This window comes from Corvus moneduloides, chromosome 19, assembly GCF_009650955.1.
Source record: "Corvus moneduloides isolate bCorMon1 chromosome 19, bCorMon1.pri, whole genome shotgun sequence".
NCBI lineage: Eukaryota > Metazoa > Chordata > Aves > Passeriformes > Corvidae > Corvus > Corvus moneduloides.
In genome coordinates this window covers 7,029,802-7,057,053 of record NC_045494.1, presented here as the reverse complement: position 1 = coordinate 7,057,053, position 27,252 = coordinate 7,029,802, and the positions used below count along the sequence as shown (strand labels likewise).

The 27,252-nt window shown below is 48.7% G+C and overlaps 1 protein-coding gene across 1 annotated transcript; it reads left to right on the top strand.

Moving 5' to 3' along the window:
• On the top strand, positions 1-27,223 carry HID1 (HID1 domain containing). Its single transcript, XM_032129052.1, has 19 exons — positions 1-198; positions 7,448-7,597; positions 9,891-10,061; positions 12,764-12,877; positions 14,456-14,562; positions 15,026-15,142; positions 15,877-16,099; positions 16,468-16,524; positions 16,621-16,761; positions 17,153-17,243; positions 17,883-18,034; positions 19,247-19,325; positions 19,972-20,136; positions 21,251-21,478; positions 21,961-22,094; positions 23,570-23,650; positions 24,033-24,124; positions 24,449-24,607; positions 25,072-27,223. The coding sequence occupies exons 1-19, from the start codon at positions 133-135 to the stop codon at positions 25,133-25,135; spliced, it is 2,391 nt and encodes a 796-aa protein (XP_031984943.1). The 5' UTR covers positions 1-132; the 3' UTR covers positions 25,136-27,223.
• The last annotated feature ends 29 nt before the right edge of the window (positions 27,224-27,252 follow it).

The window sequence follows — 27,252 nt, the reverse complement described above, 5'->3', positions numbered from 1 at the left end:
GGTTTGACAGGAGAAGGGAGGGAGGCAGCGGGAGCCGCCGGCGCGGGGACGGGGATGGCGTCAGCGGCGGCCCCAGGAGCGGCGGCGTGAGGGGACAGCCCTGCCCGGCCCTGCCCGCAGCCGGGCCGCACCATGGGCAGCGCCGACTCCAAGCTCAACTTCAGGAAGGCGGTGATCCAGCTCACCACCAAGACTCAGGTGAGGGCCGCCATCTCGGGTGGGGGGCGAGGGGGCCGCGCCATCTCGGGAGCCGCCGCCCTCAGGGGCCCCTCACACCCGGCCCTGCCCGAGACACCCCCGGCGCTCCTGTGCGCGGTCCCCGAGCGGGTCCCTGCGTGTGGGGCCGGGGCTGCTGCGGACCCGCGGGGCCGGGGCTGCAGTCACGGGCGGCCCTGGCCAGGATCTCCCGGCGGGGCCGGGGCTGCAGTCACGGGCGGCCCTGGCCAGGATCTCCCGGCGGGGCCGGGGCTGCAGTCACGGGCGGCCCTGGCCGGGATCTCCCGGCGGGGCCGGGGCTGCAGTCACGGCCGGCCCTGGCCAGGATCTCCCGGCGAGGCCGTGCCCGAAGGCTGGGGGCCGGTGGGGCTCAGGGCAGGCTGCGCCCATCCCCGTGTCAGCGGTCTGTGGAGGGGCACCAGCCGGTCCCCGGGGCAGCCGCCAGAGCTGGTCGGGCCCTGTCACCGCCTCTGGTGACATCTTGTGCCTTGCTGAACAACGTCTTGTGCTAACTGAGCAGACTCTGCTGTCATAAGGGATGTCCACAGCTCCTAATGTATTCAGCTTGCGGGTTTACATCACACGGTTTGCCACTGCTCCCTTTTCTGTATCCTTTCCCCACACCCCCGCGCATAATGGGTGGAGAACCTTGCCCTGTTTTTAGGTAATAGCTGATGCAAAAGGCTGTTGGGCAGCTGTGCTGTTGGCAGCAGAGATTTCCATCTGTGACCTGTGAAATAATGCTTTATTTCTGCAGGCTGAGGAGGAGAAGGGGTTAAGTGAAAGTCAGGGCTGTGGGAAGGGAGGGTGGCTGCCTAGAGGTCTAACATATGTTGTGCCTGTCCTGGGAGCTTGCTTAATTTTTGCTTTAAGTGGAGTGCCCAGTAGCGGCAGCACACTGGCAGAAAATTAGTAGCCTGTCCTTCTGTCTAAGGAGCAGAGGGATTTTGCTCTATTGAGAAGTCACATCCCAGGTTCTTCTGAGCTACAATGGAGAACAGCTGTTATGATCCACGTTTAGTAGTGAGGCAGTAACAACTGCTAAGAAAACATGGGGATGATGGCAGAAAGCTAATGATGGGGAATGAATTCAAGAAGAGGGTATAGATGCAAAGGGGTAAAGGGTGATAGGAGAAAATCTGTGAAAACTCAAGAGACAGGCTACTACTGGGAGTTGAATTATAGATGGGTAAAGCTGTGGAAGAGCCTGGAAAAAACATGTTTATACTTTCTAAAGCAGTATCACGTTTATCTGCATTGCTAAAGAATGTCTTTTGTGAATATATTCTTAAAAACCACTAGTTGTGGATGTAGGTAAAGAGAGAAGTGGGTGAATTGATGTTTTAAGGGATTCTTCCAAAGTCTCTTCTGTATGCTAAATAGTTCAGAGTGCCCTCAGATTTGGGCTGTTCTTCCTTGGGAAATGTGCTTATAAAGTGAGATTGGGGGGTAAATCAAGCCTATAGGGCTCTGCCCAGTCTACTGTTCACAAAGAAAATCCTGTATGAGGCAATCCCTTGGATCGTCAGCCCAGGCGAGAGCCCTCCCCTCCTCTGGTTTATCGACCTGTGTAAGGGAAGAAGGTTCACTGGGGCCCGGAATAAAAAGGAAAGAGCAAAAGCTTCATTCTTGGCTGGATTCATTTCACGTCTCTGTGGTCTAGGTGAAACTGACTGCATGTGGAAAAGGGTGGGGTGTTGGCGCTCCCATATTTACATTCTGTAGAAGGGCACCGGTGTTTGCTTGTGCAGAACGCGTGACTGGGCTCTCCTGAACCCTTCTGATCTCTGACCAGCAGCAAAACCTCCTGGTCCATGAGATCCTGGATCCAAAACCAGGCTGCAATAATGGACAGAGACAAATCCTTCTAAGCTATTGGCTCACAACACACTTTGCTTCCTCAGCAGCCTGCCTCTTGTTTTGCAGCCTTCTCTTCTAACATTAGGGAGCTGGACAAAGAGATTTTCATCAAATCATCAGTAACGTGAAACTCTGAGCTCAGAATGCACTGTGAGGTGTTCCTAAGGCTCTGGTGGGAAGAAGTGGTTGAGCAGAAGTCACTGTTCACTCATTGGTGAAGGTTTAGAGTTGGCACAGAAGTTACTTTTTTCTTAAAAATAAGTTTTTATAATCTCCAGGCTTTTATTAATTAAAAAATGAGTGATCCCATGTGAGCATTAAAAAAAAAAATTAAATAAATTTGTAAGGAACATAACACTTGAATGTTTACAGCACACGTGGAGCCCAGAACTTGAAAGTGGAACCAAGTCTGGATGCAAATGGAATTGACTTAATTGATTTTTTTAACTGCCAAAGAGAAACTCTAAAGGTGTAAGAGTATTAAAAAGGAAAAATCACTTCAGAATTATTTCAGTGATTAAAAAGGGCAGTGATACCAGAAGGAAGAAATTAACTTACGCTACAGATGTATATTTATAATCACACATGGAGAAATGGTCTTTAGGATTTTTATATGATATGTATATATTACATTACACTGCACACATTTATACTGGTAGGGCCCATCCCTTTGATAATAAAACAGATGTGCTTCATAATAGAGAATGTGTGAGCCCTCCCAAATTGCCCATAAAAGTGCTGTCTATTTAACAGATGAAGGGTAACATGGACTGTGAATATGACAGCTCGTCAGGGCTGGTCAACTGCAGGGAACTGGTCTGGGAGCTTTAACTGCTGGGGAACCACCTTTTCTTTTCCCAGTCAGTCAGGGTTCCTGCCAGCAACCAGCCGGAAGAGAAGAAATTTCAATCTTGTGTACCAGCTTGTTAGATTTTAGTGGGAGCTATGCCTCTGCTTTTAAAGAGACAGGTAGGTTCAAACATGTGGGACAAACCCCAGTCCTTTCCTTTTCCCTGGTGTGGAAATGCAGGAGTTCAATGTAGCTTGAGTTTGATAAATGCACATCTTGTGCTTGGAGAAAGGCTGGTGTCTGGCAGCCCATTTCTTCAGTGTTCAAGCTTGACTCAGTTGTCCAGGAGTCTCAGGTTGATCAAAAGCAAAGTTGTCTTAAAAGCAAAGCTGTAACTAACACTTCACACAGCTGACTTTTGTCCTGGGCTTTCCCTGCCAGACTTCTACAAATCCCATTTTCCAGTTTGCTTTGCAACACTGTCTCTGCTGTGAGAGCAGAGAACTGGTGGCAGACTTGAAGTCTCTCATTGATTCTGCACTGCTGACTGCAAAGATCCTATAGAAAAAAATATTATTGCTCTGAAGCCTGTGTGGAGGTGCTGTCCTTGGCAGCAGGGATGAAATCTTGCTAGTTATTTATATTTTGAATAAGTCTGTCTTGAGGCATTCCTTTTGCACAGTGGCTCACAAACAGGCAGTACAAAGATGTGGGAATTGCCTCAAACTCATCCCTAGCCCTACAGGGTTACCTGATCTAAAGCTCAATCAGGTGTTCCATGAATGGTCATTACACACTGCAGTTCTGCCACATTTGGGGTGGAAAGGAGCAACTGCTGTAACATACCACCTGAACTTGTGCAGTACTGGCTGGAAACCCTGGGCAGGGATGAGGAACTTGCTCTGCTCTTGGGCTCCAGAAAAACGAGAGCCCCTGCTCCAAAGGATTGCTGCCTTGGCTGGTGGGATGCTCAGTTGGCGTGTTGGCAAGAAGCAAAAAGAGAACATGCTGAGCAAGGCTAGTGGCTGCTTGTTCCTTTGTTCTCTGTTGATGGTTTGCAGCAACCTTAGAATTAGTTTCAGGACAGTCCTCTGGTGGGGGCCTGTTGGAGGAATTGTTAGGAATGGACATTTGATTTAAGTTATAAGTGCAGAGAGCTCTTTGTTGGGAGGAGGTACAAACACACACACACATACACACACACACAGCTGGAGTTTGTGAGGAACTGTGTCTGAAAGAGAAAGTAAAGGTGGTGTTGGTGTCAGGCTGAGGACAGTAATGAATAGGGGAGACTGTGCCTTGGGAGCTTTTCCTGTTTTTAGGACATGGTCAGCCCCTCTCTGTTTTCCTGTTTCCTGTGAGGTATCCTGTTTGCCTGGGGATTGCCTGCTCAGGCTGTGATTCTCTGCTCAGTAAGTGGCACAAGGCTTGCAAACTGAGTCTTCCAAGTCCTGCAGCGTGTGTGTGGTGTGCTTCAAAGAACCTGAAACATAACATTTACAGCTAGTAGAAAACAGAGAATGAAGGTGTCTAGAAGGACTGGTTTTACCTTTGTTTGGCCAGCGTGCAGGTGGGAGGTCTTTACTGAAGGGAAAAGTCTCCCACTTTGCCCACTCTGAGATGTCAGATCACCTTGGATCTGCCCACTGTGACTGCAGCAACACTGCGCTACAGTTACCTCACCCCTTTGGTATGGAGCTTGGTTTGGGCCTCAGAGTCTCTTTCTGCTCTGTACCTTCAGCAGCCTCTGCCATGAGATGTGTATGGGTCAGGAACTTCCTTTGCTCTCCAGATGTGCCAGCTGTGTTTCCAGAGTAGAGTTGAGCGTCTGATCCCTCAATTCATATTCTCATTCCTCTGCTAGTGCAGAGCTGGTTGTCTGCACTGTGCTGGAGGAACACTAGGCTCTTTCTTACCTGTGCCGAGGATGCAGCTCCTTGTGAGCTCTCTGGCTAAAGCACTGTCAAGGCTAGGGGTGCTCTGGGATTTATGAGTACAGCGTGTGCTGTACCAACACTTGTACCTAAATCTTGACATATCCAAATGAAGATATCCCTGGCTGGTGAACAAGGCTATTCTAGGTCTCTGTATTTCTCTCCTCTGTGAGGCTGGATACAGTGTGTTGGGTGAGTTCAGCGTGAGGAAATGGATATTTAGATCCCCAGAGATGCTGCGTGCAGAATACAATCAGCTTAAAACCAGCCAGTAATGTTCTATCAAGGAGATGAATATTACGTGGATCGAGTAGCTTCATGATGCCGGGCTGGTAATTAAAACAGGGGGGCAGTGAGGATGTGAATGACTCAGTACTGCATCCATGTCCCAGCATTGTACATGGGATACCATCTGTTGATGAGGAGCTGACTTGCTGCAGCTATTAAAAATGCAAGGTACCAGTGTTTTAGCGTAGTCTGGTTGCCAAGATGGCAGCTGAGACATGAATGGTGCTGCACATCCAACATTGCAGTTCAGGGAATCACGCCTGTGCTTCCCTACTCCAAGGGACTGCAGTTGGAGGCCGTGTTCCTCAATCCGTGTTGTGCTGCCATCTGTAAAACAGCACCTGTGTTCAACCTCTGAGGAGGCCTCAGGCTAGTGGGAGGTAAAGGGATCGGTGTCTACTGGAGGGAAATGGTTTTCTGCTTCCCCTCTAGATGAGAGTGAAGGCATTATTTATGCATGATGCCCAATTAGCAGCAATTGCTGCTTGCTGTTGTCAGTGGGAGTGGCTGTGGCAGGCGGCCAGGATGTACATGTGGTAGTTCTACATGAGGTTGTGGTGTGTGGTTTGAAATGGGGTGTAGGAACTGAAGGGTATTTCATGCATTACATACATCAGATTTCCAAATACTTGGATCTTTTAGAGGAGTACAATTAGAGATAAGATGTCCAAAATAACTTTCCTTCCACGTAAGTGTTTCATGCCCAGGTTACAAAGAGCACAGCTCCTTCATGTGCTCAGCTGAAAGTCAGGCTGTGAATATTGGATTGTATTGTTCCTACAGATCCCCTCTGAGGAGCTGTGATCTTGAACCATTTGGGAAAAGTTGCTCTTCCCTTGGGAAGAGATTTGGTGGGATCTTGCATTAGTGTCCAGGTGATAAAATTAGGCTTTCAACACCAGGGCTGAGTTTAATAAGATGTCTGAACACACATGGGTTTTTTTTTCTGGTTTTATTTTTAAAGACTGGAGAGTTGCTTGGGCTGGTTCATTGCATGACTGGAAGGACCAGGACCAGCAGCACTGAAGCATTAAGGCAAAAAGCTGCAAGGCAATAACCTGCTGTACCGGTTATTAGGGTCTGGGGTAGCCGGCCCCTCTCACTTTTTGGCCTTTGGTGGTGGTGACACATCACGTGCCCATGGGCTGGGGCTGTTACTCCAGGAGGTGACAGGCAAGGGGGCAATGCAGCACTTCTCTGTGTGAGCTCTGAATGACCTGTTCTCCCACAAGCGGCATCTGAGCTGCATTTAGACACAGCATAGAGCTGGGCAAGTTTTCTGCCTTCTACAGCATATCTGGGAGTGGGCAGGAGTTGTTTAAATTAAACACACAGTCATATTTTTGCCCCTTTCCTATCTGACATGGAAGACCTGCCCACGGTGCTGATTACTGCCCTTACTGAGCACTGCTGTTTGCTTTGGAGCCGGTGCTGGTTGAAGGCAGGAGGCTCCTCCTTGCCCCACGCCAAGGGCTGGGGGTGCTCAGGTGAGCAGCTCTTCTGATCTTCCAAGCGTGCCCACACCGTGGCTGGTGAAACTCCTGTGAAAGCTCACATTTTCTTCTGACTGAAATCGTGGATCCATGTCTTTCACACTGCTTGTCATAAACAGGCACATATTTATCCCACCTCTGTAGCTGGACCCTTGGGCAGGATGAGCACTCCCAGCTGTGTTTGGGCAGTGCCTATCTCTTGGCAAGTATTAGCAGAAAATGTAATGGAAAGAGGCGTGTTCCCCAGGGCCGGGGCTGGGCTTCTGAGACCACAGGTTTGAAATGGATTGTTTTCTTTGGTCTCTTTCTTCCATCTCCTCTTTGAATGGCACACTTAGTGCTTTTTAAGAACAAAGCCTTGGCAGCGACCGGCTGCACCGAGTCCAGTTCTCTATAAATATTTGATTCAGAAAGATCAATTGCATTTTATCTGTAAGTGCTTTGAGGTGGGTCTGTCAGTTCCGTGGGTCTGTTCGTGCCCTAATGTGAGATGTTCCTGATTGCTTCCTCGAGACTTTGGTTACAGCAGAAGTAATTCCAGTGCACACTCAGGGCTTCCTTGGCTTCCTCTGAAGGTGGCAGAGTGCACAAGGAAGGCCCGGCCCACATGCAGTCATGAAGATCTTGGATTACTTGCAGTAGTTGCAGACAAACACGAAGCCTCCTGTATGTCTGAGGGAATGTTTAGTTTGGGAGATAAATCATCTGAAGCCCTGGAAACAGAGGCTGAGGTATAAAACCAGTGCTAATATGTTTTATTGAACCTCTTCTTGCCTCATCCCATCCCCAAGCCAGGCATAATTGCTGATGACTGGATCTTATGGAATGGTAGTTCTGCATCTGTAACCACATTTGTCTCTCCACAGCCTGTGGAGGCCACGGATGATGCGTTTTGGGACCAGTTCTGGGCGGACACAGCCACTTCAGTGCAGGATGTCTTTGCCCTTGTACCAGCTGCAGAGATCCGAGCGGTGAGAGAAGAATCACCTTCAAATTTGGCAACTTTGTGTTACAAGGTAAGTTTGGTGCTGTTTTATTCCCTGGAGCTGTGCTAACAGGTGTGTCCCTGGATCAATAGCGCCGTGGTTTCCAAGGGGTAACAGGTACCTTTTACCACACAATGTGCTCGCTTGTCCCTATCTCCTCCTGAGGGTAATTCTCAACCCTTCCTCTCTTGGGTTAGCACAGACCACAGCTGGCATTTGATCAGTTTGGAGCCTATTTCCTCTTGTCCCCTTCCTGTGTTTCACTCTGTCCTCTTGGGTCTTGCCTGCTCTATAAATTATTTCTTGCTCAGGGGACTTTGTAGCAAGGCTGCACGTTTGCAGTGAGTCTGGAACATCCCGTTCCTTGTCTGCACCTAATTGTACCTCACCATGCACCAGTCTGGCTTCAAGCTGAGAGATCCCAGAGGGATGTGCAGACTGTCACTGCACAAGTGTCTGGATGAAGTTCAAGGAGGATCTTGAAACTTTTCTTCCTTCTGCTGTGACAACAGAACATTTCTGATGCTGCTTCTGGTGTTGTCACGTCCTTGTGTGGAGCACAGGGACATTGAACAGCATTTCCTGCCCTGCCAGGTTTGCCAATTTGCAAGCTGGTGAGCAACAGCCTGAGACTTATTCTGCCTGGGAAAGTGCAGGTGTTAATAATGCTCCTGATTTGAGCCGTGCCAAGAGTAGCCTTGAATTTGTAGTTGAAAACATTTGGAATGGCGTTTTTCCAGTTTTAAATAGTTGCTGCCATCCTGTTTTTCTTTCCTCCTCCACAATATATGAATGAGACTTACTGAATCATAGTGAAGGTACCTCCGACTGTGAATTGTAGACAGATGTGTGTAGTGGATACTTGAGAAAAAATACAAACACGAGGGAAAATGCAATGTTTTTTTCCTGGTATTGGCTTCTGGCAGTTAGCATATTGGGAGTTGAGAAGGGCTTAGGAGACCTGTAACCCCTTTGTCTCTGTGTCTTCTTTCTCCCAAAACCAAGACTGAAATATTGTCTCTTCTCCCTACTGGAAGCAGGTGTGTTGGGAGATGTCATGACTGTGGGACTGTTTATCCATGAGCCGTAGGTCTTGGGATATCAGTGTCTTAGGGGCCTGCAAGACTCCAGCAGTGCTTTTGCCAGTCTGAGGGCCCCAACCTGTGCCATGTGCAGTGTGCCACTGGACTTAGCAATGCTGTGTGATCGTGGAGAAATGTAATTTACAGTCATGGCTGGAGACTCAGGCTATACAGTCGTAAATGTGCCTGAAGAAGTGGTTCAGCTCAGTTAGTGTGTGACAGGCCAGGACAAACAGCACTTAAACACCCATTAATGCAGTGACGCAGGCTGGCAGAGTCAGTGACCCAGGCAGTCTGCCATGAAAATAAGCAGGGGCACATGACCTCATGAATTAAAAAGCAGCAAGGTGAATCCTTGTTAAATGTTTTAGCTTTCATTTCCCCTCTGTTTCCCCTTGGGATCAGGGAGTAAGAGCAAGTGGGTGCAGCTGTGGGGGGAAGAAACTGCTTTTTTCTGTCTATGGGTAAAACCTCCTGTCACTTCCTCCTGGTGAGACCCACATCTATTCTGAAAAGCCCAGTGACCCTCCACCGGCAGTTGCAGCAGCCACTGGATGGGCTGCAGAGTCTCAGCCCAGAAGCTCTTTCCAGAGCAGCAGTCCTGTTCACAGGGGCAGTGGGGAAACCCAGGCTACCACCCTCTTCTGCAGCAGGACCTTTACAGATGCTGCTGGAGGCTATATCCCTACGCTTAACACAGGCAGCAGCTTAGCTCCCACTTCCTGAGTCAGGAGAGGTCCCTGCTGTAATCACACCAGCACAGACAGAACTGTCAGACTGTGTGTTTCTGTGTGATCATCCCCTGCCAGTGCCTCACACGGTGCAGCACAGTGCTGCTGCCTTGGTCTTTCCTGCCTGCATCTCGGGTACTTGCTGCAGCTGATTAATCTCATCTGCCCTTTTCAGTGTGTGGTGTGATGGAGCAGTGTTGGAAGGAAGCACCTTCTGGTGCTTTGGCTGTCTGTCTCACGTGGCACCACACGTGTGCTGCATGGATTAGCCCTGGCATTTGAGGTCTCTTGCAGTGGAACAGCAGAAATTCAAGAAGGTCTGTTTAAAATCATTAACCCTGTTTTTTGCAGAGTTTCAGACAGCAACAGTGCCATTAAACTGAGAGAAAATTAACTCCCAAGAACTGCTTACAACTCTGTGTGAGGGTGTCACTAGCAGGACAGACCTGCCTAACTCTTGCTAACTTGTGCCCAGGCTAATGCTGCCTTCCTTGGTTTTGTTTCCTTCAGGCTGTGGAGAAGCTGGTGCAGGGAGCAGAGAGTGGCTGCCACACGGAGAAGGAGAGACAAATTGTCTTGAACTGCTGTCGGCTCCTCACCCGTATCCTGCCTTACATCTTCGAGGACCCCGACTGGAGAGGTTTCTTCTGGTCAACTGTCCCTGGGGCTGGCCGAGGAGGGGTCTGTCTCTTGTCACTTATTCTTCTTTCTGGAGGATGAGGGGGGCAGCTGCAGTGAGGAGACACTGAATATTTGGGGGCAACTTTATTCCAGTTATTTCTATGTGGTCAGAAGTTAGGTGGCACTCTGTAATTTCTTTCCCTTCCTTTGGTTCTTGCTGCATCTTCTGAATGTTTCACTTGTGTGTGTAGCTGTAGGAGAGCACTGATATGTGAGGGAATGCTTCTCCAGTACAACCGGAGGTGTGAATCTTAATGAATATGAGAGCTGTACTGAAGGCTGTATGACTTTCTTTGACTGAAATGTCCTTGTTCCATTAATTACAGTTGATTTAAGTTTCAAGTCAAAGCAACAGCATGTTGTTTCCACTGATTTTACAATGTCACATTTAAAGTGAACAGTGCCAGAGAAGCTCTTGGCATCATGATGCAATACCCTGCTTATGAGCTGAGTGATACAGTTTTAGCCAGGGGCCTAAACTGGGAGATGAAGCCCACAACTGAGCAAGAGCAGTTAAAGAGCGGTTCTGTTTCTGGCTCTGTCAGTGACGTGCATAACCCCGGGGAGTATCTCAGCCTCCCCACATTTCTCTGTCTGGAGAACAAGCACAAGAGTGCTCTTTTGCATCTCTCAGAGGAACGGGGTGAAAGTACTTTAGGATCTTCTGCAAATAGGAGGGATAGCAGCACTGAGAACACAGCTGAGTTATGCCAGGAGTAGGTATTTGCCTGCTTGCTCCCTCAGCAGCTGCTCTGTGAGAGCCCTCTCCTTTGAGTTTCTGATCTGCAGGTCAGTGTGGCTGTACTGAAGAATGTGGTTCTCCTGAGTCTAAGTGCACTGCAGTGTCTTTGGGGACAGTTAAGAAGGGTTGGCAGTGGTTGGTACAGGATAAACTGGCACCTTGTTCTGTCTCTGCCTCTCATCTCTAATCTGCTTCGCCTGAGGGCACGTCAAAAGGAAGTTCTGGGTGGTGAAAAGGGAAGTCTTAGCTAGTCCTGCTTTGTGATTTGTATGTTGGGAGTGTGGTGATTGTCCATCCGTTCATCCCTGCAGGGGCCGGGGAGTGCTGGAGAGGCTTAACAATGGAGGAAGTTGTTTTGGGAAGGAACGTGCAGGGGTGCCTGGTGTTCTGATCCAGCCAGGCTGCTGTTACTCCTGTTTTTCCACTTCGTTCAGCACCTAGAAGAGAGTATCTCAGCCTCAGAGTGGTGGGGTCACCCCAAGGTGATCCAGCCCAGTCCATGTGTGCTGTGTTGGGGAACCCTCCTGAATGTGGGTGGAGCTGTTGTGATTCAGTGTGCTCAGTCATTTAACCATGTGCATTTAACCTGTAAGGCTGGGAAAACAAATACAGTCCCAGATGTTAGGGAAGCTGGGATCACATCTAATCTAGGGGCAATAGCTTTGCTGTCTGGTGGCTGATTTCTGTCTGGGAACTGAAGATGATGGTATGCCTGGACTCTTAGCAAATATCTCTGTGATTATCCTCCACCTGCTTCACAATGGAGTGATGGATGGCAGAGCTCCATGGAGCCATGGATCCTTCCTCCTCTATGGGAGTCTGTATCATGTTGAGATCTACTGGTTTGTTGTGCGTCACCATTTTGGATGTGGTGATACCTAGAGCCTGCAGGGGCATTTTTTCTGGCAGCCAAAATACTCTTAGCAAAGATCATTCTTGGAAAGTAAATCCCCTTGGACCCTAATGCTTGTCATTTGGCCTCTGACTGTGAGCACAAGTCAAGGCATCTTCGCTGGCTCCATCCGTCCTCTCTGTGCCTGTCCTTACATCCAGGTTGTTTGGGGTATCCTCCCTGCTGTCACCGAGACAGATTCAGAGCCACACAGACCATTATCTCCATAGCTGCCTGCTGTGATTGAAGAGCCATGTGTTGTGCTCAGGCTGACAGAGGCCTGGCTGAGGTAGATAAGCTCCTGCCATTCCTGCTCTCTGCCTTTTCCTCAAGCACCAGTGTGTGGTGGGAAGGCCTCCCAAGCAGGATGCTCTTTGACAGGCAGGATCTGGCAAGGTTTCCCGTGGCAACAGCTGCAGAGGAGTAGCCATGCGTGCTTGGAGAGATTGCTTTGAACGCTGGAGATGGCACAATCCTCTCTGCTGTTGTGCTCGCTCTGCTGTGGCAGGCTGGGGCAGCGCCTTGCCTGATGCCTCTCCCTGTTCTGTCACCTCCAGTTTTGGGCAGCCCATGCAGAATTTTGAGGGGTTTTACACCTTATTGCTGCTGGTTGGCTTCTCCCCATTGCTGTCTCTCTGCACCTTCCAAATCACCTCTTTCATGAATGTAAAACCCTCTTCTCTGTCAATGCTTCCCTTTCCTTTTTGTCTTCAAGAAGCCAAGCCACGTGGCAAGGTGTACCCACTGCTACTCTTCTGACATCTCCAGGCTTTTGTCTGCTCAGTTTGCTGTCATTAAAGAGACTGTTTAGTTCCTGTTTAGTCATCACCATCCGGGGAGAAATTTCTTTCCTGTACTGTCTGGGTTTTTTGTTCCTTTGTTCCTTTTGTTCCCTCCTGTTCCCTCCTGTTCCCTCCTGTTCCCTCCTGTTCCCTCCTGTTCCTGTGTAATGTCTTGCCTCCTTGTGTGTTTTTGGACAGGGTATATTCTCGTGCTGTGTCATACTGGTGTTACTGTGTTCTCTTTGCTCACCCTGAGCTGACGATGCTCTTCTGTTTGTCCCTTCAGGGAGATGAAGATGATGAAAATGCCCGGCCACTGGCCGAGTCGTTGCTCCTCGCTGTCACGGATCTGCTCTTCTGTCCCGACTTCACTGTGCAGAGCCACCGGAGGAGCACGGTGGTGAGTTGAAAGTTGAATCATGAGATTGTCTGCATAGAGGCAGATTAGCTGCACAGTGGGGGGGACCCTAGGAAACCCCAGCAGCTTCCTGCAAGCCTGCAGGCAGGAAAATCTGGAGTTGCTGAGCTTGAGCCCACAGTGACTAATATTGATCATCATTTTGGGTTCATTGTACGATGTTTGTGCCTTCTAAAACAGATATTCTGAGGATGAGTCTCAAATGGAGTGGCTGGCAACTACCCCCCCACTACAGCTCACCCCTCAGGAAAAGGTGGTTGTGCTGGCAAACATTTGCTCTTCTGTTGTTGCCAGCAGAGCAGAGACCTTTAGCACCTTGTTCCTTTCTCTGGCGGTTTGGTGGAGTCTGGGGCAGGAAGCAGCTGTTTGCCTGCTCATGTGTGCTGTGATCTGAATGAGTAGATGGTCTCTGTGGTGTCTTTCCACCTCTTCTCCCTCTTTGTATCATGGCAGCAAAGGCATTTAAATATGTTCTGATCCTTATGGTGAGTGTCTGTACTTCAGAGGAGTTTCCTGAAGCAGGGATCTCCTACCAGGTGTGCTAAGAACAGAGGACAGATTTTGGTGCATCTCCCTCCTTCTCTCTCCCTGCCAGTGACTCTCATGTTTTTTGTAGGTTCAGTCTATAAACAAAAAAACAGCCCTCCTTTTTGGGGTAGATCTGACATCAACTAAAAATGAGCATGCTAAACCGTGGTGTATTTGATGGCTGCAAAATTCCTTGACAAATCTGAGTACTAAATTGCTTGCTTGGGGTTTCTGAGTAGCAGAAAGAGAATTGAAATCTGTTACCTGGGGCTGAAGGGGCAAGGCTGGATCAGAGCTACTCGTGTACTATGAGTAAGTGGGGCTGAAACAGATGGACTTGCTGTCTAGTGCTGTCACTTGGGATGGATTGCACAAGTCAGGGTAACAATGGGTTTTCCTGGGAGAGCCTCCCTCCACCACCTGCACCTGTGATTTTTCCCTTGGCAGCAGCCAGACTGGTTTTTCAGGGTTCTGGGCAACTAGAATTTGACACTGAGATTGTGAATGATTTATGTTCCTTGCTGCTGGCTGCTCGTCTGCTGCCTGCAACCTCTGTAGTCTTTGCTGAGCTGACTTTCCCTCTCTGGGCTTGGTCTGACTGCAGCTTAAGAGCAGGGAGATGGGTACCACCACCTCATGTTCATGGCAGAGCAGCATGAGGCCCCAGAGATAGACGTTATGGTGGATGTTTGCTGAAGTACCACTGAGTAAAGAGGAAGAACTGTGAGAGAATGGGCAAAGGAGACACAGGACTCACCCATATTCCCACTGAAGTCAGCCCTAAAATTATGGCTAGAAACGTGGTCCCCCTCCATTGTGCACAGTGCTTGTATCTCTGTGTTTTATCCCTTACCTGCAAAGGCTGAGCACTTTGAAGATATCAGCACCTGCTTTTTCAGGCCTGGGGAGCTTCTGTACAGTTCAACTGTCTGGATGCTCCTCTGCTGGGGGGGCTGAACTGCCTTGGATACCACCAGTGCTGCCAATTCTGGCTCCTGCCTTCTGTGATTCAACCTCTTATTTCTCCCACAGGACACAGCAGAAGATATCCACTCCATTGACAGCTGTGAGTACATCTGGGAGGCAGGAGTGGGCTTTGCTCATTCTCCACAGCCCAACTACATCCATGACTTGAATAGGTAAGAGCTTCTGCAAAGGCAGAATGGAAAGAAACTGGGCTCAGGAGAAGGAGATCTGGGGAAGATGAGCTCTCTTTGCCTCCTCGACTATCCATGATTCCCAAAGAGCTTTCTGCTTGCTCCTTTCTGAGTTAACAAGACTGGCAACACAGAAAAAAACCCAGCTGACCTTTTGAATAGCTTCTTGTATGGGAGTCAGACTGTCTGCAGCAGGAAGTGGGTAAACACTGCTGTTCTGGAAATGCCAAGGAGCTCTGTACTGGATTTCTTTTTTGTAAGGTAGCAATTCTGCTGAGCTTTGTGCCAGTGACAGCAGTATGGCTTAGGAAATGAAATGGGCTTAGCTCTCTCTGGGAGGGACATTCTAGGTGGGACTGAGCCTTCCTTATGTGTTGTGTTGATTGTGCCTCCTGTGCCCAGTCCCTGCTCCTGAATGGCTCCAGGCCTTTACTTCTCCTTCCAGGACAGAGCTGCTGAAGCTGCTGCTGACCTGTTTCTCCGAGGCTATGTACCTCCCTCCCTCCTCAGACAGCAGCAACACCAACCCCTGGGTACAGTTTTTCTGCTCTACGGAGAACAGGTGAGGATGAAGGATGGGGGCCTGGGTGCCAGGGGGAGAAATACTTTCAAATCTCTTCCATGGAGTGTGTTGGTAATGGGGAACCATAGGACTTGTTACCTCCGACATCCAGGGGCTGTTCTTTTACTTTGTCCCTGTCTCATGTACACCCCATTAGTATTTCTGCGTAGTGAGAAGTGTTCCCCAGCAGCAAAAGGAGAGTCTGAGCACGGTGCCCACTGGAGTGTGCTGCAGGAGTGATCCCTGCGCTGTGGGAAATGGCAGATCCCGTTCTCTGCTGTAGACCCTTGGGAAGAGGGTGTGGTGCTGGTGGCGAATGAATGCCGCCCTCTGGTGACATTGTACCTCTGGGACTCTCAGCTCTGCCGGTGACACTCGCTCTCCGTAGGGGAGCACAAACCTGGCTGGAGGCTGAAGACATACAGTTTTGTCTTTCCAGAGGCTATAGAGCTTTGAAGTCCTTTCCCGTTTTCACATTTTGCACAAGATTCCTCTGGGAGGCCACGTGGCCTTTTTCATCTCCCCTTCCCTCTCAGCTGTAGTCCAGGAGCCCAGCTGGGAGTGTTGGCTCTTGGGTCTGGGCTGCTCAGTCATGGACTGCCGTCACAGGTTAGAGAAGAGGATTGTGTTTTGTCGTGGCCCCAGACTCTTGGGGAGAGATATGCCTGTCCCTCTCCAAGTCAGTGCCTTTTTTTTCCTGCTGCTGCCTTCTGAGAGCATTTTCTCCTCCTCAGACATGCACTCCCACTCTTCACCTCGCTCCTGAATGTCGTCTGTGCCTACGACCCCGTGGGTTATGGAATCCCTTACAATCACCTGCTGTTTTCCGACTACCGTGAGCCGCTGGTGGAGGAGGCGGCCCAGGTGCTGATCGTCACCTTGGACTATGACAGCTCCACCAGTTCAAGCCCCACTGTGGATGGCACAACCACTGGCACAGCTATGGATGATGTGGATGTGAGTGATACTAGAATCTGTATTTGCTGCTCTCCTGAACTCACTGGGGTCCTCTCACACCAGCTTGTACTGAATGTTAGGCTGTAGGACTCAGCACTGCTCCTCCCTTCACAATCTGCTCTCTCTGGTCCAATCCTGCTTCAGTCCTGTAGTCACAAAATACTAGATTTTGGTCACTGACTTGAATCAGGAGCTTGTAAGTGAAAAGCCCCTGACTTTACTATTCTGTGCAGTGCTCTGTCTCCTTGCATTTAAAGCTGGGTCATTCAGAGCAGAAGGCTGAAGCGAGAGACCTTGATGGTTACATTTTGACTTCTTGAATTCACCTGGTTGCCGCTGAGCATTTCCCTCCTTTTCTTTGAACGCAGCCTCCTGGACCAGACAATCTGTTTGTGAATTACCTCTCAAGGATACACCGAGAGGAGGTAACATGCTCCCATCCTGCACTGTTCCCTGTCCGATTTCATGCTGATTGCATTAGCCCTGGGCCCACCACAGTCTCTTCCCTGGGCTATTGGCAGGATTTCCAGTTCATCCTGAAAGGAGTGGCTCGCTTGTTATCAAACCCGCTGGTCCAGACCTACCTGCCAAACTCTGCCAAGAAGATACAATTCCATCAGGAGCTCCTTGTCCTCTTCTGGAAACTCTGTGACTTCAACAAGGTGTGGATCTGCTTCTTGCTGAGCTTCACCCCAGCTTGGATGTTGTGGCTCTGGCTGGAGCAAGCCCTGGTGAAGGGCTGTGGTGGGTAGTTGGCAGTGGCTCTGGGGTGCTGTGGTCAGCAGCACTGCTCCCTGATGCAGGGGCTGGGGGTCTGGCTGTAGGGACAGCCTGTGAGAGGGGCTGCAGCTCCAAAGGTCTGTGCTGGAAGCAAGTTCTGCAGCAGGTATTATAAAAACTCTACAAGTAACACTGGAGTTGATGAGGTAGTGCATACAGCAGCCTTTCTAATGTTCTTGAGAGAATGATTAGCTTGAGACTGCCTGTTCTGAATCCTGTGGATGGTGCAGGGTATATGCTTATGATTGTCTGAAATCCTCCCCTTTCTTCCAGAAATTCCTCTTCTTTGTGCTGAAGAGCAGTGACGTTCTGGACATTCTTGTCCCAATCTTGTATTTTCTCAATGATGCCAGAGCAGACCAGTGTAAGTTGGTTATTTTCAATATTTGAGATGATTTGTGCCTGACATTTGAGCTAGAATGTTTTTGAGATGTTTTCTCCCTACCACTTGACAACGTCTTGAGTGCATGTTCCTGAGCTTCTACAGACATGGTGTGGAGTTGTCCAGTTAATTGGGTTTTAATGTTTGCAAGAGGCTAGAAGTAGGACATGATCTATCCCACAACACAGGGAAGGGAGATCCTTCCTTAGCATGTGTTAACATTTTGAGTCCTCATGTTGAAAATGGTGTCCCTGATCCAGTGAAAAGGGAAAAATGAGCAATCTGCTCTTGCCATGGGAATAAATCAGGCATAACTCCATCATTGTGTAGTGAAATAGTCAGATCATCCCTACTATGAGGATGGGTTTACATTAAGGACATAATGAAGAAAAGCATCCAAGACTTAACACTGATAAGACTTTAACACAGATGTGCTTGGGAAGGACACTGGTACTGACAATGGAGGGAGCTCTGTGTGTCCCTTATCAGGGTGGTTTAGTCTGTGCAGTTTTTTATCAGTCCCATAGTGTTTCTCCTCTCTCCTCACTGCCCCTCTGTTTTCAGAATTCCACTGGCCTCCCTGTGACATGTTTTTCTGTTGTTTTTTTTCTCTCCTTGCAGCACGAGTGGGCTTGATGCACATTGGGGTCTTTATCCTCCTGCTCCTCAGTGGGGAGCGTAACTTTGGGGTGCGACTGAACAAGCCGTATTCTGTACGAGTGCCTATGGACATCCCTGTCTTCACAGGGACACATGCAGATCTGCTCATCATCGTGAGTACAGCTCCAGCACTTCTTGAACCCTCCTACCTCCACAAAGAATTGTCCTCCTTCAATGTGCTCGCCCTCCCTAGACTGGAAGCCCACTGAATAGCTAGGAATTGTGTGGGATGCACACTTTTAACCTGAGGTGATGTGTCTGGCAGGGTGCATATGTATGAGGTGCAATTCCATCTGCATGATATCCCAAAAATCCGGACTCCTGATGGTGCTGGACTGCTGTTCAGAGGACTCTGGGACTGGCATGAGGGGGGTGGATGCATGCCCTCTACCAGACTTGATTGTAGGTAGGGAAGGCAGGAGATCTGGCTCTGTCCCAGGTAACCAGGGATGTGTGGATCACATCTGTCAATGGGGACAACAGTGATACCAAGCTCAGCCCTACAGCTTCGGGTTGCTGCAAGTTTCATTGACCTTTCAGTCTGCCCACAACGCTGCCTATGAGCAGCTGCGTGCTTTGTGACACCAGCCTCAGGTGCTTCCCTTCTGTCGTGTTCTCATTTGCCAGAGAAGAGTCTCTCAGCAGCTTCTGATAAATCTCCGAAAGGAGATTCCCATTAGAAGGAGTAGGAAGAAACCTGCCCACTGTAACTGCTCTTGATGCTATGTGTTTTGCTCTTGCATTCCATTAATCTCAGATCATCTCTTTGTTTTAATTATGCTCAGGACTTCTCCACAGACATGCCAGATAAAGGTGGGAAGGCCAAGATTGTGAATGTCTGAACTGATTACAAGGCACTTGAATCTTTTCATGTCTGAGGATATAGTTAAAAATAGGACAAACATTTGAGTTAGAAGTTTGCACTAAAATCAAATGTAAAATGATTCATTCTGTGGCATTTCAAGCAGCTATCGTAAGGGTTCAAAGTCCATTGGAGATGAAGGTGTCTCTTACTTCCTGGTGGTTTAGTTTTGTCCCAGGCTGCCTGAACATTGTGGAACAGCTGACAGTCAGTTTCTGTTTGCGGTGTTGTAGGGCCCTCATCACGTTCCCAAAGGATTCCTTGTAAATGAAAGCTTGTACTCCTGGAGCGCGAGTCTGCAGTGAGAGCAGCCTTCCCCACCTGTGTAATTGTGGAGTGTGCAGGGCCCTGCCTAGGAAGGAATGGTGTCAGGAAGCGATTAGTGTGGGGGTGGCACTGGTTTTGGTTGAGAGGGTGCTTTCAGTAAGGTGCTGCCTTGCTCAAGAGCTCCTTCCTTCCACAGGTCTTTCACAAGATCATCACCAGCGGGCACCAGCGGCTGCAGCCCCTCTTCGACTGCCTGCTCACCATCGTTGTGAACGGTGAGCGCTGTGTGGGGTGAAACCACAGCCCACAGTGCTCTCACTCCTCTCTCCCTTTGCCCCTGCCTGTGTCCCCTAACACTGGCCAGTGCCTGCTGCTGGAAACTCATCCCTTCCAGCCTGTGCTGGAGGGGCCAGTGCAGATCAGATCTGCCTGCATGGTCAGATGGGGCAGAGGGGGGGGACTGCAGAGTCCTGGAGCTCCCCTGGGGTGGCAGCAGGACATTTATCAGCAGGACATTTGTCAGCAGGCCTGGTGAGGGTGGTTAGCAGTGCTGTCCCTTTCCAGCAGGGAGTGCCACCTCCTCACGGTGGCGGTGCTTCCCTTGGGCTTAGTGAATGCCCACGTGGCTCCAGTTGTGAAGCTTTTCAGGAGGCGCATCAGAGGTGCTGTTATTATTAGTGTAAGACTAAACAAAACCCTCTGAAAGCAGCAATGCCTCCTTTTACTAGGCAATATCTCTGTTTCATTTCCTCTGTATTTGGAAATACTTCTGTGGAACCCTGTTTGGCTCAGCTATTCCATGAGGCTTTCTCAGAAGTGCAAGGGTGGGAAGGTCATGAAAGCAACATTTTTAGTGGTGTGTTTTTGAGAATAAATACACCTTGGTTCTTTCTCTAGTTTTCATTTGTTTGCCTTCCACAGTGTCTCCATACCTGAAGTCTCTCTCCATGGTGGCTGCTAACAAGTTACTGCATCTCTTGGAGGCTTTTTCCACCACCTGGTTCCTATTCTCTGCTGTCCAGAACCACCATCTTGTTTTCTTCTTGCTGGAAGTTTTCAACAACATCATTCAGTACCAGTTTGATGGTAAGAGACTGCTTTATTTAGTGGATTTGCACTAGTTTAGTCCAAGAGAATGTGAGATGGAGGTTCAGAGGAAGTCTGAGGAGATGAGAAGTGTAGAGAAATCAGCTACATAGGACTGAGAAGTTGAGTTAGTAGATAATCGGCATTGGGTCCTGGCCCAGGCAAATTTGCTTAGAGCAAAATGAGATGGCAGCTAATTATCAGCATAACCTCAGCCCTCCTGCAGAAGGTGAGATGCATAGAGAGGAAAAGAGACACAAAGTGAGTGTGTAACACGTAAGTTGTGACTGGCTGGATGTTGCTGTGAAACTGCTCATGTTGCTCAGCAATGTATTTGATGGGACAAAACAACTTTCAAGTGCCTCTCAGTTCTCCTTTGGCAGGTTACTGGGGGCTGAAGACCAAACTGCCTCATGCAAAGAAAGTTCTGCCATGTGCTACTTTCCAGGAACTGCCTTATGCTTTCCCTCTTAATAGAATGATAGTCTTTTACCTCAAAGAAATAATAAAGTCAAGTCCCTAAACCTGGTCAAAATTTAGTGTTTTGCTTTAAACTTGCAAATCAAGAACAGCCGTTCTGCTTCCCTGATGGGAATCTTTCATGTGGCAATTGCCAAATCCAAAACCAACCTTTGTGGGTGTAATTTGTGTTTTATATTAGAGGATGATTTCATTCTGTTCTGTGCCATCTTGCAGGCAGTGAGAATTCTGGCTTTTTGGCTTTGCTATTTCAAGCCTGTGTCTCCTTAAATTAAATGCCCTGTTTTGTTTTGTGAGTTCTTTTGAAGATGGAAGAATCTTGAACCTTGGCTAGTAACCTTTTCTTCCAAAATAGACGCTAATATGTAGTTTAAACTGTCCTTTTTCTTCTCAGCTGTTTGAATATCCCTCACCAAGCCATTTCTTGTCAGCTTTCCAGCCTAGGAAGGATTTCTCTGAATTTTCTGTACTGCTTAGTAACAGATAGGAGGATATTGATCTCTGCTCTTTCTTCCCTGTGCCACTGCCTTTGTGGGCGGGAGCAACCATGCTTTGTGTACGCAGCAAGCTGGGCTGGGCTGGCAGAGCTCTTTGAGCCTTACTTCTCTGCTCGTTCTGTTGCTGTGATTCCCAGGGAACTCCAATTTGGTCTATGCTGTTATCCGCAAGCGGAATGTCTTTCACCAGCTGGCCAACCTGCCCACAGACTCCCAGTCCATCCAGAAGGGGCTGCAGCGCAAGAAGAAAACCCCCGAACCCATTTCTCGCACCAACTCCCAGGACGGGGTCTCCATGGAAGGGTCACGTCCTGCTGCCCCTGCTGAACCAGGGACGCTGAAGACCAGTCTGGTGGCTACTCCAGGTGAGCTTTAGTTTACCTTTGGAACAGGAGAGAGGTTTGTTTTCTCTGTGAGATATGGTGTGGGCTCACCTTTTCACTGGGTGTGGAGAGATTAAGAGTTTACATTTGTGAATAACTTAACTGCCTTTCAGTCTTGAGTTTCAGATCAGTTGGCCCAAGCTGATCACAAACAAACTGCCTTCAGTTTCTGTCCTCTCAGACTTAGTGTGGCCATGACCATTTGTCCTAATCTTGACCTATTGCCTTAGGTTAACTCAATCCATGTGAACCTGTGTTCCTCCTCAGGGAGCATTTTTCTAGAGAAAAACTCCTTTGGGGTTGTGAAATCAAGGCTAAATCTTCCTTCTCCTGTTGAAAGGAGCGCTTTTCCGGTATCAGCAGAGACACAGGGTGTCAATGCATAGTGGGGCAGAGAAGAACCCTTTGCTTTTAAACATACTTAATTAACCTGTGTTTCTGAGCTTTTCCTCTTTTGAACACAGGGATTGACAAGCTCACGGAGAAGTCCCAGGTGTCGGAGGATGGGACCATGCGTTCATTGGAGCCCGAGGCTTCCCAGCTGTCACCAGAGGGAAATCCACCCACAGCCCTGAGTGATGGGGAGCCCTGGAGTGGGGTAAGGTCAGACACTGGTGTGCAGGGAAGGTCGAGGTGTGAACAAAAGTGAGGGGTTAGAAGAAGAGGTCTGTTGGCCCCATTGAAGAAAGGCATTGCACTAAAGGCAGTGTGCACATGTGCAGGGTGCTGGGACACAACGTGGTTCAGAAGGGCTGTTGCATCATCTTGGGTGTTTCATGTTTGTGCTACGACACAAGAGCTGGGGCACTTGAGTGAACTTTCTCCAACATGAAGACTCTGACAGAGCAGTGAGTGTAAAATTGCCTGGGGAGGCCATGAAACCTCCTGATCCTGAGGTTTTCAACTCAGGTTCTTACTGCTGCTTCTTTTTCCTCTCCCTTGGGATGGAGAACTCTACCAGAATCTTCTGTCTAGCTGGTGCTGTGAGCAATGTGTTCCCATGAAGGCTGGGCTGAGGTGCTGCCCTCAGAGTGGCTTTGAATAAATTGGAATGTACAGAATTCCCTAATACTCCAGGACCAATTTTATTTACCCTTCCTGGCCTTGCCTGATACCAAGGCCCATGGCCAATGAGACATCTTAAGCACACAATTAATTATGTTGTCATTAAATGAGATCTTGACTGGGAACTTGCAGAAGAAAGGTTTTCTTCTTCTAGCAGCACATGAAACATAATCATGGGTCATTCCATCTGTGTCCAGCAGCTGGCTAGAGCTGTTCCCCAGCTGGAAAAGCACTGACACAGCTCTACCCCAGGCTGGCTGTTTCTGGTTGTAAAGGTGATGAGTGAATGAGTCTGTGCATGTGGAGGAGGTGTAGGATGGCTGTTGGAAGTGCTGTGCCCATTTGTTTTGTAGAAAAGTCAGCTCTAGGCTGTAGCAGTGCATGGTCAGGGTGCATTGCTAAAGGAAAAAGCCTCTCTTCACCTTGTGCAGAGATCAACAGTGATTTTAGAGGGTTATTTTCTTCCTTCCCACCATGAGTGTGGAAAGCCAGGTTGAGTGTGTCATTTCTCAAGGAGCAAGAGTTGTTAGATAAGAATTGCTGAGAGCCTACCCTTGGAAAAATGCTCTTCAGGATATTCTAGGATGGACACCAAAAATCCCAGAGATACTCAGTAGACAGAGGCTGGAAAATCTGTGGCCTTCAGCTATTTAATCTCTGTGCCAAAAGAAATAAGTATGCCTGAACAGTCTCTTGTCAGTCCTGTTTTAACTCTGCCACTGTGGATCGTTCCAGCAGAGTGTCAACAGTGGTGACTGGACCTGTGACCTTCCACAGGGCCCTCCAACTTCATCAAATATTGCCACTCACTGGGTCAGAGCACATGGGTTTGGTAAAAGAAGGTCTGGTGGTTTGACATGTTCTAGGGACAGGCTGAGCTGTCTTTCCCAGTAGCGGTCTAGAAAATCTGGGGAGAATATCAGCAGAAAATGGATTGTATTTCGTACTCTTAAGTGTGATTTAGATTTGGTTTTTTTTTTATTTGTTAAAAATAATGTTTATTGATAGGAGGCATCACATTCCCGGCGGGATCGAAGGCGTCTCTCTAGTGCATCCTCCAGTGGACAGTGGACTCCAACTCCTGACTGGGTAAGGGCATCTGAACAGAGGAAATCAATAATGAGGAAGGGTTGTGGCAGAAATGCCTCACAACCCCTACCCCTTCCCCTGCCATCAGAGACTCAAGCAGCATTTCCTCACAGGTGCTTGAGGTCAAAGCTCCAGAACTTTAATTTACTGACATCTGCAAAGAAATGATTTGTTTTACCTCTTTCAAACCAATGCCCCACTGGTCTCATTGGGTGCCTCATAATTCTAGTGCTCCAGGATTTACTGTACTGCTCCTGTGCATTCAGTTCACCCACCAGCTTTGTGATCTTTGTAAACTTCATTTGTTGCAGAGATTGTGGAGACAGCTGTAAAAGCCTGCTAATGTAGTGCGCTGATGTCCCTGTTGCTTTCCTACCTACAGGTGATGTCTTGGAAGTCAAAGCTTCCCCTGCAGACAATCATGCGGCTCTTACAGGTGCTGGTCCCTCAGGTGGAGAAGATCTGCATTGACAAGTAAGGAGATTTTTGGAGAGGAAGGGCTGTGTGGTGTTTTAAGGAGCCATATGATGTTGGCAGAGTTTGAATTTGGAGGGCTCATAAGAGAAACCTTGTGAAGTTTAATTGAAAGCATCCTGGGCTCAGCAGAGTTGTTACTTTCCTTGCCAAACATCTTGTTTGTCTGATCCCTTCTCCACTCTGTTTACAGAGGGGAGCAGGAGTGTTCACTTTGGCTATGGCTCAGTGTCTGCGTTTGTTTAGGCTGACCCTTTGTGCTGCAGCAGTTTTGGAGATGTCTGTGGGACATGCTGAGGATGTTCCTGGTCTGTGTCTTGGCAGGGGTCTCACAGATGAGTCAGAGATCCTCAAGTTCCTGCAGCATGGCACCTTGGTGGGGCTGCTCCCGGTGCCTCACCCCATCCTCATCCGCAAGTACCAGGCAAACTCGGGCACTGCCATGTGGTTCCGCACCTACATGTGGGGAGTTATTTATTTAAGGTAAACCAGCTGGCTGCAGCCTGACTTGGTCTTTTCCAAAGTTTTGGGAGGCCTATAGAGAGAATTGCGTGTGCTCAGCCAGCCCTGGGTTATCTCATATTTACAGGATAGAAAGATGTTGTTCCCTTGGAAGAGACTGGGGTGAATCAGCTGCTCCAAAACTTTGAGTGGGTGACATGAAGGGGGTTGTTCTGGGAGTGCTGCTTGTTTGGGAACTGGCAGCAGCAGGGAATAGAAAAGCTGCCCAGAGGGTCTGGTGCAGAGATTTCATGCAAAGCTCTGGCTTTGTGGGATCTTGTAGATACTGTCATCCCTGTAAGGTGCATTGTCTCTCAGCCAGTGATCTCCTTTTATGCAAAGTTGAAGGCACACTGTGCAGCCAGCTCCTGTAACCTTGGCTGTGAGATTGGAATTCCATGTACCTGGCCACAGGGAGTAAAGTGGCTCTTGTCTTTCTCTCTCAGGAATGTGGATCCCCCGATCTGGTATGACACAGATGTGAAGCTGTTTGAAATTCAACGGGTCTAAAGAGAGCACTTACCTCTACTGAGAGGAATACACTGGATCTAAGGACTGCGGTGTGCTGCTTCATCACAACTATTCCTGCATTTCACGTCCAGCTGAGAGACCAAAAGGACAATCACTTCATTTACCTCCCTGTCATTTAAAGCTTTAATCGGGACCTGCTTGGACATCCCTCCCCCCAGTTCATGTCTCTTCCCTCACCCTTCACCATGAACCTTGAGTTAAAGATATCTAAGGGATTGTCCATTGTTGTGGTTGCACTAGAAATCAGACTGTTCTTAGCTCCTCTGTTACTCTTTTGCTTCTGGATGTGGTTTGATAACCAATATGACCCTGTCCTTGCCCTGGTCAGAGTCAGCATTTAATTGAAAAAGACGAGCTGTACATTGGGTGCAAGGGAGAAGCTGCTATTCCTGCAGGAGACAGGGTTTGGAAACTGCAGTTACTTCCGTGTAGCTCCATAAAGTTTCCAGGGCATCCCTTCTGGCTGCAGGTGTCTCTCTGGTGTCTCAGTTGCATATAGGGAAGTCTTTCCCACCTAAATGAAAGGAGAAGATGTTGAAGGAAAACTTTGTGTCTCAGTTCTGAATCTCTCTAGTCCTTTCCTGGAAAGATGCTTGAGAAGTTTTGTTGGTGTGGCTCAGAAGTTTTTCCTTGGCTTCCAGGCCCAGCAGCCTGTCCTTCATGGTGGGCTGTTGCAAAGGAGCCTGTCTCACTTTTGAAAGCCCTGTTTAATCTGTGTGAGCACACAAGGAGGAAGGGATTGGCTCAGTGAGAGCAAGGAGAAGAGACCTGACTGTTAAATTCTTTTAAGTCTTCTCCCACTGGCTGAAAGGACACAGTCACCTGGGTTTGAAAGGAACCACATCCTTCCATCTTTGCCTGGCAGGCTGATGCAATGCAGGGAGCAAAAGGGTCTTTTGCACACTACCGTTAAGGCAAGGGTTTGAGGGAGGCACTCAGGGAAGTTGTAGGAGGAATTTGGAAGTTGTAGGAGGAAAAGCATCTCCATGTCAGTAGGGAGTGGAGACTGCTGAGGCAAAGTTTAATTCTTCAGGGCATTTTGCTATTGACCAAGTTATTGAGTCTTGAATGTATTGGGTCCCAAGCACGTGTAAAATCTGGGAAGCCAGAATGGGAACTGGTGGGAGATCCGCTGTTGCTGGCTTGGTTCAGCATCGTGGGGTTACACATTGGTAAGTGGAGACGCCCTGGGGTTTGAGTCAAATTTTATGTTCTGCTGGGAGGGGCTGTTGTCTTAGACCCACGTGGTCTTTAGACAATGAAATGTGAGGGGTCCTGTCATGAACTGAGTCCTTTCCCTCTCCAGCAAAGCATAGTCCTTGGTGCTCTTTTATTCAGGCTCTTGGGAGGATTGCTGGCCATGAGCTGTTTGCCACAGGTTAGACCACAGGTCTGTCACATTAAAGTACAGGGACAGTGTGACACAAGTCTGTGACTTGTAACCCTGGCCTAAGCTTTGCAGCTGCAGTGATAACAGCATGACCATCCTCTCCCAGAGAGCTGCTCCAGTGTGCTGCTGGCTCCCACTGGCCTGTAGTCAGGTGGTTTCCTTCTCTGGGCACTGAAAGAGGATAGAGTCCCAGGCCAGTAGAAAGTGAAATAAAACTGGAATGGTTTTCTGAAGGATAAGAAATGCGTGAAATAGAGGTTATTCCCCCACCTGCCTCCCATCTCTAACCCACTTTGCCACCCAGCACTACTCCCATCCTGACCCCACCTCTGTTGGTGTAAACAGGGTGAGGGCTCTGTTTCACCTGGAGAATCTCTCATGTATAAGAATGTGATTTGGTGGGGCCAGACTCTGATTGTATGGCACTCGCACCTCACAGCTGGAACGGGGCCTCCCGTGTCCCACGTGCTTTGCCTCTTCCCTCCCATGGATCTGCTGGTTCTCACAATCTCTTCCGTCCTCTCTTTTCTGCTTTGTTTCTTTGTGAGTTCCTCTGGAAGCCTTTTTGTTTGTTTCTTGGTGTTTGGAGTCTGATCCTTGTTCTGTGGAAATCAACTTGCACTGTAAACTCTTTGCTTACTTACGGAGAGAAAGATAAAGATTAACTGAAACATGCACTTGGGTCCTTTTTTTTTTTCTTCCCCAG